Source organism: Arachis ipaensis, chromosome B8, assembly GCF_059453495.1.
Source record: "Arachis ipaensis isolate K30076 ecotype BB chromosome B8, ASM5945349v1, whole genome shotgun sequence".
Lineage (NCBI taxonomy): Eukaryota > Viridiplantae > Streptophyta > Magnoliopsida > Fabales > Fabaceae > Arachis > Arachis ipaensis.
In genome coordinates this window covers 140,448,728-140,465,685 of record NC_142443.1, presented here as the reverse complement: position 1 = coordinate 140,465,685, position 16,958 = coordinate 140,448,728, and the positions used below count along the sequence as shown (strand labels likewise).

Genomic DNA, 16,958 nt, shown 5'->3' with positions numbered 1-16,958 from the left:
GCTGTTAACAAAGAAAATAATAAAAAGACTAATATAATTAATTTAAAATTTTTAAAAGATAAATTTAATTAAAAAATAGAATTAATTTAAAAAACCAATAACTTTTTAGAAATGAATTTGACTATTTATTCTTATATTTTTGTTAACCAAACGGTCAGATCTGAAAAGTGTTTTATAATCTCTTTTAAATTCTATTATTTAAATCTGATTTACATCATTATCCAAATTCCATGGTCCAAATTCTAGACCCTTTTAAAAGAAGGAAAAAAGTTTTCTCTAAATGGCACAAGCTGAAGCAAAATTTTTATTAAAATTTAACAAAACTTATGTAAAATTTAGTAAGTTTAAACTAAACAATATTTTTTAAAATTTGAGCTAAATGTTTATGACAAAAACAATATAAATCTTATATATTGGAAAATAATATATAAAATTTTTGCTTTACATTTAACCCAACTATTAATTTATTTATTTATAATAATCAATTAATAAAAAGAAAAAAAAATACTCTTCTATTGTCTCCATAAAAATTTCCTGTAGCAAACTGTTATTTTTTTTAATTTAATAAAGGATATAAAATTTTTGTAAAGTTTTTTATTTTAATAAATACATTAAAAACTAAATTTTATATTTTTTCTATGAAAATATTTTTAATTAGTAATTTTAATATATTCTCTTAGAGTACTTTAATTTTTTTTAACGATGAATAAAATAACACAAATTCAGGTTGAAAGAAACATTTGAGTATTTGACACAAGGAAGAAGGTACTGTATTATTAAATTAGGGCAATTCACTTATTTAAATTGTTTCACCTTTAATATTACGTAAATATATTGTTTCCAAATCCAATACGTAAATACATTCACATAAACCGTTATAACCAGCTGCGATTTATGTGCAAAATGGTTAATACATAAACCGCTATAAGTAACCGCAGTTTATGTGTGTGCATGTGTAATAGTAAACCACGGCTCGTTGTAGCTGTTTCTGCACACCTATAAATCGCTACTGGCGATTTATATAGATATGTGAATCAATGCATTTGCGTATTAGATTTAGAAACAATGTATTTACGTAATATTAAAGGTGAAACAATTTAAATAAGTAAATTGCCCATTAAATTAAATTGCCTTAATTTAATTAAGAAAAAAACTATAAGTCATTAAAATTTATTATATTTATCTATCATTTAACTATTAATTCAATTTTTTTAGTTTAATTCTTTTAGTTAGTAATTCAATAATATATTTTATTTTATATTTTTAAATATTAATAATTAATTAATAATAAAAAAATAAATTTTGATAATTTTTTAATATTTTTTTAATTAATTGTTTGATGAATTTAGGAACGTGACGTAGTTTTCTTTTTCTGTTCCTTATATGGTATTATGAGATGGACACATGATCAAACCCAAGATAATAAAAAAACCAAACCAAACCAGAAATTTTGCAAAACTAGCCACCCTTCTTCCTCCCTCCTTCTTCTTCAATCCTCACCAATATTTTTTCTTAAAAAAGAAAGAACGAGCCCATCTTTTTCCAATTTGTTTTCTCTTTCTGAAGTTGGTGTGTGAAAAACATTGCTAATTGCCACCTATTTCTTCAAAGCAAATCCACCATAGCTCCCATTTCCTTTTTGGTCCCTCATATGTGTCTCTCTCTGTGCTGCTGGGGAAGAACCCATATCACTGTCTTCCAGATGTTTGAGGAAATGCCTATATGAAACCTCAATGCTAAGAAATCTCTCACAACTACTTTCCTTTGTGACATCTTAACCATTATTCATCACCATCATTGCTACCTTCTTCTGTTGACCACAATTTGGACTTTAAATTCTTGTTCCCCTTATAATCTCTCTCTTTCTCAAGTGTTGTTCCTTGGTGCAGTTGCTGCAGCTAGCTATTTTTTGTGATACCCTTGGTGCACCCTAGTGAGCTTTACTTGGATCAAGGTGTTTCTGGTGTCTGGGGTGTGAATAAAAATGGATTTTTGGAAGTGGGTTTTCTTTGGTTTTCTTTGTGCTGCTCTTGTTTCGAGAATTGGTGCTGTGGAGCTCGGTCGAAACCAACCTACTGAGAGAATTTCAGGTGGGATTTCTTCAAAGTTTGAAAATTTTGTTTTTTCTGTCTTCTGTTTTGTCTATGTTCTGTTGATTTAGTAGTCAGTTTGGTTCACTTATGATGATTTGGGGTTTTGATTATGATAAATCTATTTACGGTTTTGCTACCATATTGGTTAGACTATTTCATAAGTTGTGTTTATGTGTATTCTGAGTGTGGATTTGATTAAGATCTATTTGGTTTGAGGTTGCTAGGAAATATCTGTTACATAGTTTGTTACTTGTATTTTTAATTGAGATATGTTAGTTTTCAGTTTAGTATTTCAAACAGAAAACTTTGGTTATTGAACATTTGGTGTAGCAATTTATTCTAGAAGTCCCAATGTCAAAGTCTCAATCAAACCTGCTACTTAGATACTACATACTAACACTTTTCTGGTTCAATTGATGGTGATAGCCTGAACCCTTTGTAGCGGAACTCATTTTAGGAATTCACCAAGCCATTGATTGAAACATCGAGTATTTGAAAAAGAAACATTTTGAGAGTCTTATGTTTGAACATAGGCTCATGTTATTGTCAATCATTACTTTGGTGAAGTTCTGTGAACTGGTTAACAGGATAGGAGGAGTAGCATTTGCGTTAGTTTTGTATTGATTTTGTTGTTGTGGCTTATCCATTTCAACACCTCATCATTTCTAGCAAACTTACCAAAGGAAACTTTGAAGAAGGGTAGCTGCAACTCCAGCAAACACTTTAAAAAATAATAAATTTGAAATGATATCCTTATCATAATTATAGGTTTGATTTGATTTCAATTGGCCATATGGAAATTTTTTCGGTATCTGAAGAACATATAAAAACAAAAGCATTCTATATTTCACTTAGATGAAATGGGTTACTAAGCATTCTATGGTTGAACCAACTGTAGGTAGTGCTGGTGATGTGTTGGAAGATAATCCGGTTGGAAGGTTGAAGGTTTTTGTTTACGAACTTCCAAGCAAATATAACAAGAAAATTCTGCAAAAGGACCCAAGATGCCTTAATCATATGTTTGCTGCCGAAATCTTTATGCACCGGTTTCTCTTATCGAGTCCTGTGCGAACCCTTAATCCTGAAGAAGCTGATTGGTTTTACACCCCCGTATACACCACCTGTGACTTGACGCCAAATGGACTCCCTTTACCTTTTAAGTCACCGCGAATGATGCGAAGTGCCATACAGCTTATTTCTTCAAACTGGCCTTACTGGAACCGGACAGAAGGGGCAGATCATTTCTTTCTGACCCCTCATGACTTCGGAGCATGCTTCCATTATCAAGTAAGGAGCATAGCTTATTGCTTCAAAGTTTTCTATTATACCACTGTTTATTCTACTTGATATTTGAATTTATAATGTGGTTTCTTGAGAGATGCATTGGATTCCACTATAGATGTACATGGATCTGGTGAGTCATGAAATGCACTTTTATTGTGTTATTTTGTTACAGGAAGAGAAAGCAATTGAAAGAGGAATTCTTACATTGCTAAAGCGAGCTACCTTGGTGCAAACATTTGGTCAGAGGAATCATGTATGCCTGAAAGACGGCTCAATCACAATTCCACCATATGCTCCGCCACAGAAAATATATGCCCACCTAATTCCTGAAAACACTCCCAGGTCCATTTTTGTTTACTTCCGAGGACTGTTTTATGATGTCGGAAATGACCCTGAAGGTGGTTACTATGCAAGGTATGTCATAATTCTTATATCGAGTTCAAAAAGGCAAGGAGCAATGGCTCTCATTCTTCTAAGGTTTTATTTAGTGGTTATTGGAACTGATTAGGCATATTAAAATGAACTCCATTCGTGATCATTTTTCCACTGAAAACTGAGTAAATGTATGAAACTTGGTGCCATTTATTGATGATGTTATAGCAAAATAGAATAATAGTAAAATTTCTTGACAACTTAAAGTGACTGTACTTTGCTGTTTTACAGAGGTGCAAGGGCAGCAGTGTGGGAGAACTTCAAGGACAATCCACTGTTTGACATTTCCACTGATCATCCAACCACATACTATGAGGACATGCAAAGAGCTGTGTTTTGTTTGTGCCCGCTCGGCTGGGCCCCGTGGAGCCCACGGTTGGTCGAAGCCGTGGTTTTCGGCTGCATTCCCATCATTATTGCTGATGACATCGTTCTGCCATTCGCGGATGCTATTCCATGGGAAGAGATAGGTGTTTTTGTTGATGAGGAAGATGTCCCTAAATTGGACACTATACTAACATCAATCCCACCTGAAGTTATCTTAAGAAAGCAGAGATTGCTTGCAAACCCTACCATGAAGCAAGCTATGCTGTTTCCACAACCAGCTCAACCGGGAGATGCATTCCATCAAGTACTCAATGGCCTTGCGCGTAAGCTGCCACATGACCGGAGTATATACCTGAAACCGGGGGAGAAGTTCTTGAATTGGACTGCCGGCCCGGTCGGTGATCTCAAACCCTGGTAATGGTTGTAACAGTTTTCTTAAAGCATCTAGAATTCTTTACATATCTTGGTCAATACACCCAAAGTGTTCATAGGGATTTGTAGTTGAGTTGTTGATTTTTGTTGAGATTGTAAATTTTGATTTTTTCTCAAGACAATTCATTAGATAAATACAAATACAATTCATTTACAAGCTTTATTGCTCTCATGCCCCTACTCTTTATAATGTGTTGTTGTCTACAGAATACAGTAGCATCGTTTGATCCGTGTAGCCTGTTTCGATTGCTGAGATAATTTTCTCAATTATCATTATTATTGTTGTATTTATGCTACGGCATGTTGCCTTATGTCAACAACTTAGTTTCAATTATGGAAGGAAGAACAATAATAATGATGATGGCAAAGTTTTTTCTTTAAGTATGTTTTTTCTGATGACAGTACATAACTTTAGAATAATGATTAATGGATGATTCTTGTTGGACTAATGGTTTGTAATTTGTTTATAAATCATAAGTATCATGTGAGTATTATGATAATGAGGATGATGATGATTTGGTAATACATGATTAGTTTTTTACATTCTTCCTAATCACTAATTTGTGATTTCATAAAAGATATTGATTCTTATGAAAGAAAGGTTGAAGATTAGAGAATTGTTATATGGTTGGTTAAGGTAGTGGTTGCTAGGGTGGTCCTATTGATATGGTTGGCATTAACAATGGAGTTTCATATTTTCAACACGGTTGGTTATTTTTGGCGTTTGTCCTTGTATTCTATCATGTGGTTTTAAGAATTTTGTCATTGCTTGGTTTCCAAATTAATGACGTGTCCTTTGACCAATTAAGAAAAGGAAAAGAAAATATTTGAACTTGGACCCAATTTCATATTTCATTCATTCATTGTTGATTTTTATTCCAAAAGAAAAAGGAAAAGAAAAAAGATCATAGAAAAAGATTACATAAGAAAACCCAAGCATAGCAACCCAAAATAAGCATTATTACGGAGCACAGACACTTCGCTAAGTTGCAGTGTTCGTAGGTCTGTTGTATCCAATCGTATTTTAATAAAAACTAAAAAAAATTCAAACACATTTGGATACACCTAAATATAATTACGTGTTAATGTGTCTAGTCTTATTCTTAACATGTATTCTTAAAATGAATTTAAAAATAATATATATTATTATTTATTAAAATAAAAAATATTTTAAATATTTTTTATAATAAAAAATAACATTAAAAATAGTTAAAAAATTATTTTTTATTTTAATATTAATAAAATATTAATATATTATAATTCATCTAAAAATATTTTATATTTTATATATATATCGTGTCCCATGTCTTATAAAATTTTAAATTTCATATGTTTAAATGTCTCATGTCATATCGTGTTCCGTATCGTATTTATCTTATGTCCGTGTTAATATCCGTACATCATAAAAGTATTATGTTTAAGTGTCAAAGCATTCCACACTAATACTTAACAAGAAGATAGTCAAGTAAATTAAAGCAGCTATTTTAAAGTGTAAGATATTTAATTTAATGCGTATTCTAATAACATTTACAATGAATTAGTTTTATTTGTAATATTTAAAAATGATATTAAAAATAAAAAACAATTATAAATATTCTTAAAAAATATATTAAATATGCACTAAAGACATATAAGCATTTCTTTAAATTCACACTATATAACAATAAATGGAATAAATTTAAATAATTTTGCTACACATTTTCATAGCAGATATTATTTTGACATTAATATTATTAACAATCAATACAAATACACAAGTTTTTTTGGTATTTTGTAAAGATAATCTAAATATATAATTAATTAGTAATAATTATAATTTTACTCGGATTTGAAAGGTGTTTTCTACATTGATAGTGTTTTTAGACATAATTTATCACACAAATTGAGTATATCAAACATTTTTTTTGTAATGTGAATCCAAATATAAAGTGTTTGAAAATACAACCACTCTACATGAACATAAAAATATCAACCATCAACAAATCATTTATGCAGGAACACAGAATGACTTCATATTTATATTTATAGTCAAATTTTATAAATAGTATAATCAAAATTAATTTATATTTATAAGTAATTAAATTAAATTTACATTTACAATAAAAATGTGAATAAAAGTGCAAAAAATAAGTAGTGCCGATTAGTGAGTGAGTTTTTGTATTCATAAAAATTTTAACGAGGAATGATAGGGGCAGTAACTTGTGTGACTTGTAGCCATCAAATAGACATCAATGATGATTTTAATGGTGTGAGATTTCATCCAATGACTTACTTTTCTTTTCTGGTTACATGCTTGCCAGAATTTGAAAAAATTGCTGGCCCTAAACTTTTTCCAATTTTAATTATTACATTATAAAAATATTTGATTATTGTATTGTTAAAACATGATTATTCTGTCAAGCCTGTGTGGGGAGTATGTATGCCACGTTTTCCATGTAGGATTCATACACAAACCAAACCAAACCAATTCACTCATTTGCTTTATCTTCTGTTCTTAAACTCATTGACACAAATTAAGGAACAGAAAAAGCAAAAGAAGAAGAACAATGGCCCTGCATCTGCAGCCACATACAACCACTCTTTGCACTACAAAGTCAAAGTCAAAGTATCATCATGGCAACAATGGTAGCCTTGTTAGAAATGAAACAAAACTCTTCAACCCTTTTGCCTTGAACTCATCATCATTCTCTGGTTCACTCACCCTCTTGCTTAATCCTAAACAAATGCACAATCTTACTTCGACCACTCCGAGGATCTCCATGCGTGTCGCTTCCAAGCAAACCTATATCTGTCGTGATTGCGGGTGCGAATCTTCCTTCTGCTTCAAAATAACTGTCAATGATTAATGTATCTTATGTTTGTGATTGATATTGATGCAGCTATATTTATAATGAGAGAACCCCATTTGAGAAATTGCCTGATAAATATTTCTGCCCTGGTAATTATTCCATTCTCTCTTCAATTTCAATACTATTATGAAGACAAGAAAGTAGGGTGTTTGAGCTAAATAGGTGCCAAAAATGGTGTTTTACTATGCAGTTTGTGGTGCTCCAAAAAGAAGGTTTAGACCATATGCACCAGCTGTCACAAAAAATGCAAATGACACTGATGTTAGAAAGGCAAGGAAAGATGAGATCAAAAGAGAAGAAGCATTTGAGTGAGTAATTCATTCACTCATCCATCTTTATATCTTGCTTCTTGTTCATGAATCATTCACTCACATAACATTATGTGACAAACTTTGTGCAGGAAAGCAGTTCCTATTGCAGTTGCTGTGGGAATTGTAGTGCTTGCTGCTGGATTCTACTTCTATCTCAATAGCAGCATTGTTTAGGATATCAGACAAGTGCTTCTAATTTATTCATCTTCTTTTTGTTTTTTCTGTTCACCTTTCACTAATTCCATTTTGTTCATTCTGTTCAGTTTGATTTTGATATATCTAGAACTCAGTATGTTAGGTTCTTTTTGCTTTCTAAGACTGAGCAAAGAGCTTCCATAGATATTGTATTATTACCTTGGGACACAAGATTTCTTCTGATATCATATTGTATGCCAGTGATAAGAAACATTGAAACAATTGATATTTTCTACAACTCAAGATTTTGTATTTTTTTTTTTTACTTGATTTAAATTAGCTTCAATAAATTCAATGGTAAAGAGATATTAGGCTTATAGATAAAAAGAAGAAAGAAACACAACAAAGACTTGCTAAAAATGATAACTTTAACCAATACTCTTAACAAAAACCCTTTATTCTAATACCTCAACTCTGGTAATTTCAAATGCAATGTTGATGTCATGGTTTGAGAATGGATCTTCTATGATTTTTTAAATGGTCTTATCATGTATGATGTCTCACTATTCATGTAATAGAAAATAAGTGGTGAAAAACACATGTAAAGATCATGTGAAAAATCAACATTAGAAGATCCATTCTCCTCATCACTTTGTCAATAGAGAACTTATTGGTTTCATCATAACTAACCTCTCTTATCTTCTCATAAATATGCTATGAATATCCATCAAACTTTACCTAAGAAAAAGAAGAAAAACGCCTGCTCTCTATAGGCTATGGCTATTAAATTAAGACTGAATGACTGATACCAAAAATATTAACAGGAAGATAGTAATGATAAAAGAAAAGGACACTAATATTGACACAGGTGTAGTGGCAGAATTACACATTGTGAATTTTCAATCTTGCAAAACAAATGAACCCTCTATTCTTCTATCCATGGAAGGTGGAGGAGGGAAATTTAATGGAGAAAACATATCACTAAAGCTTGAGGTTGGTGCGGGCTTAAACTCATAAGGGCCTTCCTTTGGTCCCCAAACCTGCAATCACATAAGAAACAATACATTTTTAGGGTTTTCTCCATCTTCTGGGCACATCTGATCTTTTATAAGAGAGAGTAAATTCACAACTTGTTTTCTTTTATATAGTTTTAAAAAAAAAAAAAAAAAAGCTAAAATCTTATTTTTGCTAAAAATTATTCTACATAGTTTTCCCAAGGAAAGTTAAAAGCATTTATTTATTTTTTTTTAAATTATGATTGTTTTATAAAATATATACAAAAATGTGAAATTATTTTTTCAGTTTGTGAATTTTCTTCTCAAAAATAGGTTTAAATAAACACACCCAATATTAACTAGAACTATAAAGGTAAAGAAATCAAATTAAACATTTAAATAAGACAACGGAGTTAAAAGTAAACTAACTTGCTTCCCATCATCATCGAAACCTCTATCCCACGTATGTATCTCATTGTTCTTCATAACAGCAACTTCTGAAGTACAGTAGGTTGCTCCATTCTGCTATATAAAGATATAAAGATAATAGTTTGATCAAAATACAGTGGTAGTGGAGAAAGAACATGGTAAATAGGATATAAAGATAATAGGTTGATTGAAATACCCATGAATTTGGAAACCCGCCAGGCGGGGTTGAACCTTCATATAAGCAACGCTTCCCTCGCGGACAACGTTTAAGATGTATTGTTGTCAAGTGTTCTGCAAGGTCCTGCAATCCAAACAATGAAGTATTATAGTAATGTTTACTTAACTAAAAAGCTAGATACCTTTAAATAAAGAAATTTGTGTGATTCACTCCAGTTAAAGACAACAAAGTATCAAACAGACATAAATTTATCAAGAATTCCCACTTAGTAGATACTTAACAAATTGTTGATGAAACAGATTTTTGTGCAATACTTAACAATTTAGTCATGAATATGAAGTAACCTTGGTACAAGCAGAAATTTTTCTTTGATTTCTGAGTTAATGCATCCTTTGATTTTAAATTCAGTCTAAGACTGAACATTTGTGATTAATTCTTTTCATAATTTACTGCAAAACTGATACAATACACAATATGGGAAGAAGCAACCACCACTCAAGCAACTATAGGGCACACAAGCCATTGCCGCTGATAAAAACAGCAACCATATGATTTTTTTTTTAATCTAAAATTCTCACAGATCAATGATTGATTTTGCCAAGTCTAGTCTCTAATCACCTAAAATAGATAGGGGAGCTCCTCTCTATAAAAGTGATGATCCTAGAAGGTTACACAAGATTTTTCCCAATACCAAGAGGGTCTTCTTGCTTTCATTCAGTAACTACAATGTTTTATTTTGATAATAATAACTAAAGGAAAAAAAATCATTAACACAAGGAGAATGATAATACAATAGTTACAATGTCATATACTAATTCCTAAACAACCTCACACTAAGATTTTCCAATTTTCCCCCCAATAACAACTTATACTTGCCTTTCTTTTTATGATTGTATACATCTACATAGCACTCGAACATCCAAAAGACAATCTTGTACCATTTAATAGTCTCTTTCTCTCTTGCTTTTCTTTATTTTCGTGATTTCAGCACCATACCCTTAACTCTGAATTTCTAACATCGAAGAGTTTTTGTTTCTTTTAGTCTAAACTCGTTCCTGTCTACTTCTCTTTCCCTAACAAGAAGTTGACAAATGCATACGGAAGAAAGACACCCCTAAGCTAAGATCACAATACAATTACAAACATGAAGGACAGCTCACCCCAATGACTTCTTCCGGCTGTGGACGCTGATCCTTTGATCGATCACAAAAATTCTTATACTCCTCCATGTCTCTAATTGCATATGTACTTAACTGCCATTGAACAGAAGTTAGTATCCGATTTCGTTCTCTACAAAATACAACATTCACTTGTAGCAAGAAAAGGGTATACTATTCCTCCGAAGGAAAAAAAATGGAATCATGTGTCTGAAAACCAGAACAAACATATAAAGCATGCATCAATGTAATATAGGGAAATAATTGGATAAATTATGGTTAAATGTAGTCATTGAGTGGTATCTAGGTCTTGGTAAAAGTATAGTTCACGATAGAGTAGCATTATTACTCATATACAAAGTCCAAATAGCAACTAACATTTCATTACAATTATCCCCATTTGACCCGCTTCACAGTGCATACATAATACCAGAAACACTTAAAAAGAAGTTTAATGAAGTTCAAAACGAGTTTTTCTTTGTTCCATTTTGGTAAGGAAGGCATGATGTAAAGTTATCTATTCAATTCCTTTCTATTGAACAGAAATGCTTCAACACTTTAAAGAAGATCTCAGTATTGTTTTATGAAAATAGCTAGAAGTGTGAAAATTAAGCGACATCAGCACCATTAATACTACAATGTAAATCATGGTACTGAAGACAAGAGTAGTTTGGATAACTTAACCACTATTATTAAAGTGACAAAATGCATACCTCAACATCACATTTCAGCTCTTTTGGACAGGGCTTCACCATTAAGAACCTCTGCAAAACGATGAAAGATGAGAATTTGTACTATAGGGACAATCGTAAACAACACCACAAAAATCTTGACTCATGACAACATTCACACAAGCTCCTGGTTTATGGAAGCCTAAGTTTCCTATTAAGAATTCAAGTTTGAACAAAGAGTAAATGCAATAAATGTTGCAACTCCCATAATATCATACCTGCCGAAAGGGTTTTTGCGGACTTCTCCAAAAGGCCTAGAAGCACAAAGAAAAAACTTAACTGGGCTAATTATAAAAACATAAACAAAAATAAGGAAAAAGAAAACAATGATTTGGATGTATAAAGTGGCATTCCTTGTAAAAGGAGAAAGTAGGAGGTTATTCACCTTCAGATAACTTGGGAAGATTCAAACTGAATGCAATCTATTGATATAACAAATAAATACCTCCTCATTTTCTTTCTCAATTCACTATGGGAAACTTAGAGACTTGAACCATAGTGCTCACCTGCTCAAAATACAGGACTTTCGAACCATCCACTAGCTCGGCTGCCGGGCATGTAAGCGCTCTACAAAGACCAAATTCAAAGTTTTGTAAATGTTTTTCCTCTCAACCAACTTAAAAATTCTCATATACTCCCAATGAATGTTCCGAGAGCATGCATTAAATGTGGTCTAGAAGCACATAAGAATTTCTTTTAACCAACTTACTACTAACACAAGAAACAACATAGAACAATAGTGACCAACAAAAACACCACAATATAAATGCATTCTAAGTGTTACACAAATTGCAATATGAACGGACCTAATGTTGAAATAGTTATCAGGGTCTCTTGCAGCTTGCTCCTTTGAATACTACACACACAAAAAAAACAATACTTCACACAATAAGAATAACAAAGAAACAAAACACAAACCCCATTTTGAAAAAAGGGGAAAAGGAGAAACCTTTTCGCCAGTGAGGGAATTAGCAACGAAACGGGCATGGTCCCAACGAGTGGTGGACTTGCTGAGGCGTTTAACGAGAAGGGCACCGCCAATAAGCAAAAGGGTCTTCACAGCCAACCCTCTTGCGCGGTTCCACACATTCGTGTTGTTCGAATCCGACCCATTATTACCCATCTATCTATCAATCTTTGGTGAAGAAATGAAGGTGCTGTTTGGTTTTGAGGAATCAAATCATGGAATTGAATTGAATTGGATTGGATTGGTTTCAGGTTGTGGGTGGTTTTAGTAGAGGCATTAACACAAACACCATATCGGCACAGTAACTAGAAAACAGCAAGTGTTTCTAGAAGATGATGAACATCGGAAATTCGGAATTGGAGTAAGAGAGGGTTTCGTTTCTTTTTCTTCAACACAGAAAGAAGGAGAGGGATAGAGAGAGCTGAAAAGAAAAGAGGTTCCAATTTCTCTTCAACCCCCACTTGCCACCACTTGTCACTCCCACTTTCTTTGCCTTCAACTCACAAATTCACCAAAATTCATTAAAGAAAAGAAATACACAGTTTCCAGTTTTTTCTTTCCCAGAATCGACCAACAAAACGAAGTTCTTAGGTGAAATTAATGACTCTGTTTTTTTGTTTGTGATGAATTATGGACACTTAGCTAATTACTCTTTTCATTTTAAATGGGCCCAAAAGGAAAAACAATATATAAATAATTGTTTATTTATAATATCAGGGTTTTAATTAATTTTTGTAATGACATTTTTAATTTAATTTGATTATTGAATTAGAAAATATTAAGAATCAACATTTTTAGTAATAAAAGGATTTAACTAATGTTAATTCAAATATAAATAGACATAAAAATATTAGTCATTTAATAATTTTTAATAAATTAATATTAGTTATTTATATCCATTTTGTTATGTTTTGGACATTTAATTATGAAATGAAAGGATTACACTTTAAAAATTGAGAGACACACTTGTTAAGTTGTTCATTTTTAAAGTTTAAAATTTAATTTCTAAAAATAACATTTTATTTAAAATAGAAAGTTTTATTATTCTTATATTAAGGAAATAAAAATTAATAAGTGAATTACTATTATATGTATAATTGTTATATTTTTTGTCAAAGAGATTCTCATTAATTTGTTGGTCAATGACAAACTCTTAAATAAAATTTAAATATATGTAAATTAGTCTTTAACCTGTCGAGTTAAAAAATTCTCGGGCAATTTACGTAAATAAATTGTTACACCTTTAAAATTACGCAAATGCATTGTTTCAAAAATAAAGACGCAAATGCATTATTTCATGTATCTATAGTAGTGGTTTACACAAACACAAAATTTGCTACTGTCAGTCACGGATTACGTTGAAATGTGGCAGCATGGAAACCGCTATAGCTTGTCGCGGTTTCTGCTTGATTTGAGTTGGTCATAAACCGCTGGCAGTAGCGGTTTATGTGTATTGGGACACATACGTAAACCGCTGAAGGCAGCAGCGGTTTACGTTAAGTATGGGTTGTGTTCTTTGCCGTTGATTTGCATTTGAGGTTCTAGCTAAACGAATTTTTTTTATTTGTGCAACTTTATTGTCTTATGTCAAAAGCTAATGTTGAGAAAATAAAAGTTATAGCTAGTGCCTGCTTAATTTTGGTATGAGCTATTTGGTGCACTTAAAGTTTGGAGAATCATAATTTATTGAGCAAGTTCAACAGTATTAAGATCAATTATACGAATCACTTTTCACCTTTCGTCGATTCAATAATAGTTTGATTTGTCACAAAAAATATATACTACTTAAAAAAAATCTCATAAAAGAACGTTCTAGTAAGAATTTCTTAAAAATTATAACAATTCTAGTTAAATTGAGGACTATATAGGATTCGCATTATATTAAGTATCCGATGAGTAAATGCTTCGATAAAATAGGCCATCAGCTGCATTTTATCGCTATCAGGCAAGGCAAGTATGAAACTTTGTCCAAGTAAAATATTTGCATTATCAACATTACCAATTACCAACAGCTATATGGTTTGCATAAGTAAAAAGTAAATGGATTAAGCATAAACTCTTTTCCTCATATTTAGTTCCTTAAAATGGGGTGTGAAGATTCCAAACTATAGGAAGTTGATATCATTGAAACGAATTCATTATGATTATTATAACACAAAAACACACCTTGAAATCACAACTAATGTATCTCGCACGAGAATTCTATAGTGAAATTAACCGCTGCACGATTTATTTAGCCGTTTTTTCTATTATTTTTTAAAGAGATGTATATTTTCTGTAATTATAAAAGTCTTTTGTTAAAATTATATTTTCTTTAAATATTTAAAAAAATTAAAATAAAATTAATTTTGTATTTTAAATTTTAAAATACAAATTTTTATATATTTATTAAATCTATGTTGATAGAAAGGTATAATTATTCTGATAGGTATTAGTAATTTTTTTTAATTTATAAAAATAATTCATAAGAATATAAAATTTTACCAATTAATATGTATTTAAAAAATTATTTTTAAATCTTAGCCATTACATTAGCTTTTGGCATAAGATAATAAAGTTGCACAAATAAAAAAAAATTATTTAGCTAGAACTTCAAATGCAAATCAACAGCAAAGAACACAACCCATACTTAACATATATCGCTACTCCCTCCAGCGGTTTACGTACGTGTCCCAATACACATAAACCGTTACTGCTAGTAGCAATTTATGACCAACTCAAATCAAGCAGAAACCGCGGCAGGCTACAGCGATTTTCATGCTGCCACATTTCAACGTAATTCGTGGCTGACAGCAGCGGATTTTGTGTTTGTGTAAACCGCTACTGCTAGCAGCGGTTTCTATAGATACATAAAACAATACATTTGCGTCTTCATTTTTGAAACAATGTATTTACGTAATTTTAAAGGTGTAACAATTCATTTATGTAAATTGCCCAAAATCCTATGAGCAATAAAACAAAAACTCATCATTTTATTAGGATAAATGGTTTCGAAATCTGCCTTATGTACGTAAGATGTGGCAATTTAATGGTCAATAATAAATCTTTAAATAGAGTTTAAATATGTGACGGACTCCTTATCTTGTTGAATTAAGAAATGTCACGAAAAATAAAAAAATAAAATAAATATTAAATGGCCGATATTATTTTTTTTATATTTATTTTATAAACACTAGCAAATTTTCTGTTTTTTACTAAAAATATTGATTCCTAATATTATAATCATTAGAATCTCGATTTAACTCTTAAAATCTTTTGATATCATAATTTTTAATGAGTCAATCAATTCTAAAATTTATACTAAGTCGAACGATTTTACACTTTCATATTTTACGTCTTTAAAAATCTATTATTAAAAAATAATAAAACAAACCCTAATTTATTTTAGAAAATATTAAAACGAATGTTCAACCATTTATATCATTAGTGACAAAAAAACATTTATAGCTTTAAACAAATACATTTTTCTTATAATATTCGGGTATAATATTCCCAATCAAATTATTCTTGAAAATATAATCCCTTATAATATTTATTTTAATCTTTAAACAAATACTCACTAAATGTCCCATTTCCTAGGATTGCGAGGATAATATCACGCGTAAAATTTTTTAAAAATTTTGATTAACATGTATTTTTACGATACATATTAAAAAAGAAAATATTAGAAGATGAAGTTTTTAGCATTTTTAATATACTTTTAAGACATTTAATACATAAAAGTATCAAAGTTCCTATTTTAACTTTTTAAGTATCTTTAACAAATATCAAAAAGCAAATATTTGCTGATTTTTTTTAATAACAAGTGTCGTTAAAGTTGTTATAAAAATTCTTTCTATTAAACTTCTTAACTAATATGTTTAAAACTATTATTATGAAGACCTATTTTTTATTATTAAAACAAACTACTTACAATCGACCATTAAACTCAATCATCATCATATATATATATATATATATATATATATATATAAAATTTAATTTAATTTATTTTTAATGTATATTTTTATCTGATGACTAATTTTGATGTACAACTTAAAAAAAAACCAAATCAATACTTAAAAGATTTTAACGCTAATAAAATAGTACTTAATTTTTGTTATTGATAAAATAGTCTTTGAATAATTTTAAAATTTGATAAGCATGCTTCCAAACTTGTTGTAACACATTTATAACAAAAATACTATTGAATTGATCACTGTATTTTACTAAAATGACAGCATCCTAAACTAATTACTTAGGTATAATTAATAATTAAATTAACACAGCCATAAGAAAAAATTCTCCAAATCACACCAAATGTATCCTAATTTTTCCAAACCTCCCTTCCCAATGCACTCTATCCTTCCCAGCGCATTTTCTCACTTTGAGATCCGGAAAATTATCCCAAATTAAAATTTTTTTTTCTAAACCCCTAATCCAGTAAATTACAGATTAAAAAATTCCCATGAATCCTAATTACTCCAAAAAAGAACCTATTAGTTCAAAAATTCAAATCACTGAAAATGGTCAATTTTAGATTAATTTATAATTAAAAAAGATTAATAACAATAAAGTTCATTTAAAAGAGAAAGCAAATAGATTCATATACAATAATTCAAGAATTTGGAAGTTGTGAGTGAATCCCCTCCAGTAAAA

At 30.4% G+C, this 16,958-nt stretch overlaps 3 protein-coding genes across 4 annotated transcripts; 2 read left to right on the top strand and 1 right to left on the bottom strand.

Moving 5' to 3' along the window:
• Window positions 1-1,403: 1,403 nt before the first annotated feature.
• Window positions 1,404-4,725, top strand: LOC107613664 (putative beta-1,4-xylosyltransferase IRX10L). Its single transcript, XM_016315763.3, has 4 exons — window positions 1,404-2,090; window positions 2,992-3,380; window positions 3,550-3,791; window positions 4,041-4,725. Exons 1-4 carry the CDS (start codon window positions 1,985-1,987, stop codon window positions 4,552-4,554), a joined length of 1,251 nt encoding a protein of 416 aa, XP_016171249.1. The 5' UTR covers window positions 1,404-1,984; the 3' UTR covers window positions 4,555-4,725.
• Window positions 4,726-7,019: 2,294 nt separating this feature from the next.
• On the top strand, window positions 7,020-8,161 carry LOC107611950 (uncharacterized). The gene is made up of 4 exons (XM_016313811.3): window positions 7,020-7,371; window positions 7,448-7,506; window positions 7,608-7,725; window positions 7,818-8,161. The coding sequence occupies exons 1-4, from the start codon at window positions 7,115-7,117 to the stop codon at window positions 7,900-7,902; spliced, it is 519 nt and encodes a 172-aa protein (XP_016169297.1). The 5' UTR covers window positions 7,020-7,114; the 3' UTR covers window positions 7,903-8,161.
• A 114-nt stretch (window positions 8,162-8,275) lies between these two features.
• Window positions 8,276-12,977, bottom strand: CRL (crumpled leaf). 2 transcript variants are annotated; one of them, XM_016316033.3, is made up of 9 exons: window positions 12,303-12,977; window positions 12,160-12,209; window positions 11,860-11,920; window positions 11,572-11,607; window positions 11,336-11,386; window positions 10,626-10,718; window positions 9,484-9,588; window positions 9,288-9,383; window positions 8,276-8,903 (listed from the first exon to the last, which is right to left on the bottom strand). In XM_016316033.3, exons 1-9 carry the CDS (start codon window positions 12,474-12,476, stop codon window positions 8,763-8,765), a joined length of 807 nt encoding a protein of 268 aa, XP_016171519.1. In that variant the 5' UTR covers window positions 12,477-12,977; the 3' UTR covers window positions 8,276-8,762. The 2 variants fall into 2 exon arrangements, with proteins under 2 accessions (XP_016171519.1, XP_016171520.1); XM_016316034.3 differs by having other exon boundaries at window positions 9,288-9,380.
• Between the last annotated feature and the right edge of the window lie 3,981 nt (window positions 12,978-16,958).

Coding starts and splice junctions, on each gene's coding strand:
- LOC107611950 (XM_016313811.3), top strand. CDS start 7,115: ATGGCCCTGCATCTGCAGCCACATACAACCACTCTTTGCACTACAAAG. Junction 7,507..7,607: donor TGATAAATATTTCTGCCCTG/GTAATTATTCCA, acceptor TTTACTATGCAG/TTTGTGGTGCTCCAAAAAGA. Junction 7,726..7,817: donor AAAAGAGAAGAAGCATTTGA/GTGAGTAATTCA, acceptor AACTTTGTGCAG/GAAAGCAGTTCCTATTGCAG.
- CRL (XM_016316033.3), bottom strand. CDS start 12,476: ATGGGTAATAATGGGTCGGATTCGAACAACACGAATGTGTGGAACCGC. Junction 12,210..12,302: donor ATTCCCTCACTGGCGAAAAG/GTTTCTCCTTTT, acceptor TTGTGTGTGTAG/TATTCAAAGGAGCAAGCTGC. Junction 11,921..12,159: donor GATAACTATTTCAACATTAG/GTCCGTTCATAT, acceptor TGGTCTTTGTAG/AGCGCTTACATGCCCGGCAG.
- LOC107613664 (XM_016315763.3), top strand. CDS start 1,985: ATGGATTTTTGGAAGTGGGTTTTCTTTGGTTTTCTTTGTGCTGCTCTT. Junction 2,091..2,991: donor ACCTACTGAGAGAATTTCAG/GTGGGATTTCTT, acceptor AACCAACTGTAG/GTAGTGCTGGTGATGTGTTG. Junction 3,381..3,549: donor GAGCATGCTTCCATTATCAA/GTAAGGAGCATA, acceptor ATTTTGTTACAG/GAAGAGAAAGCAATTGAAAG.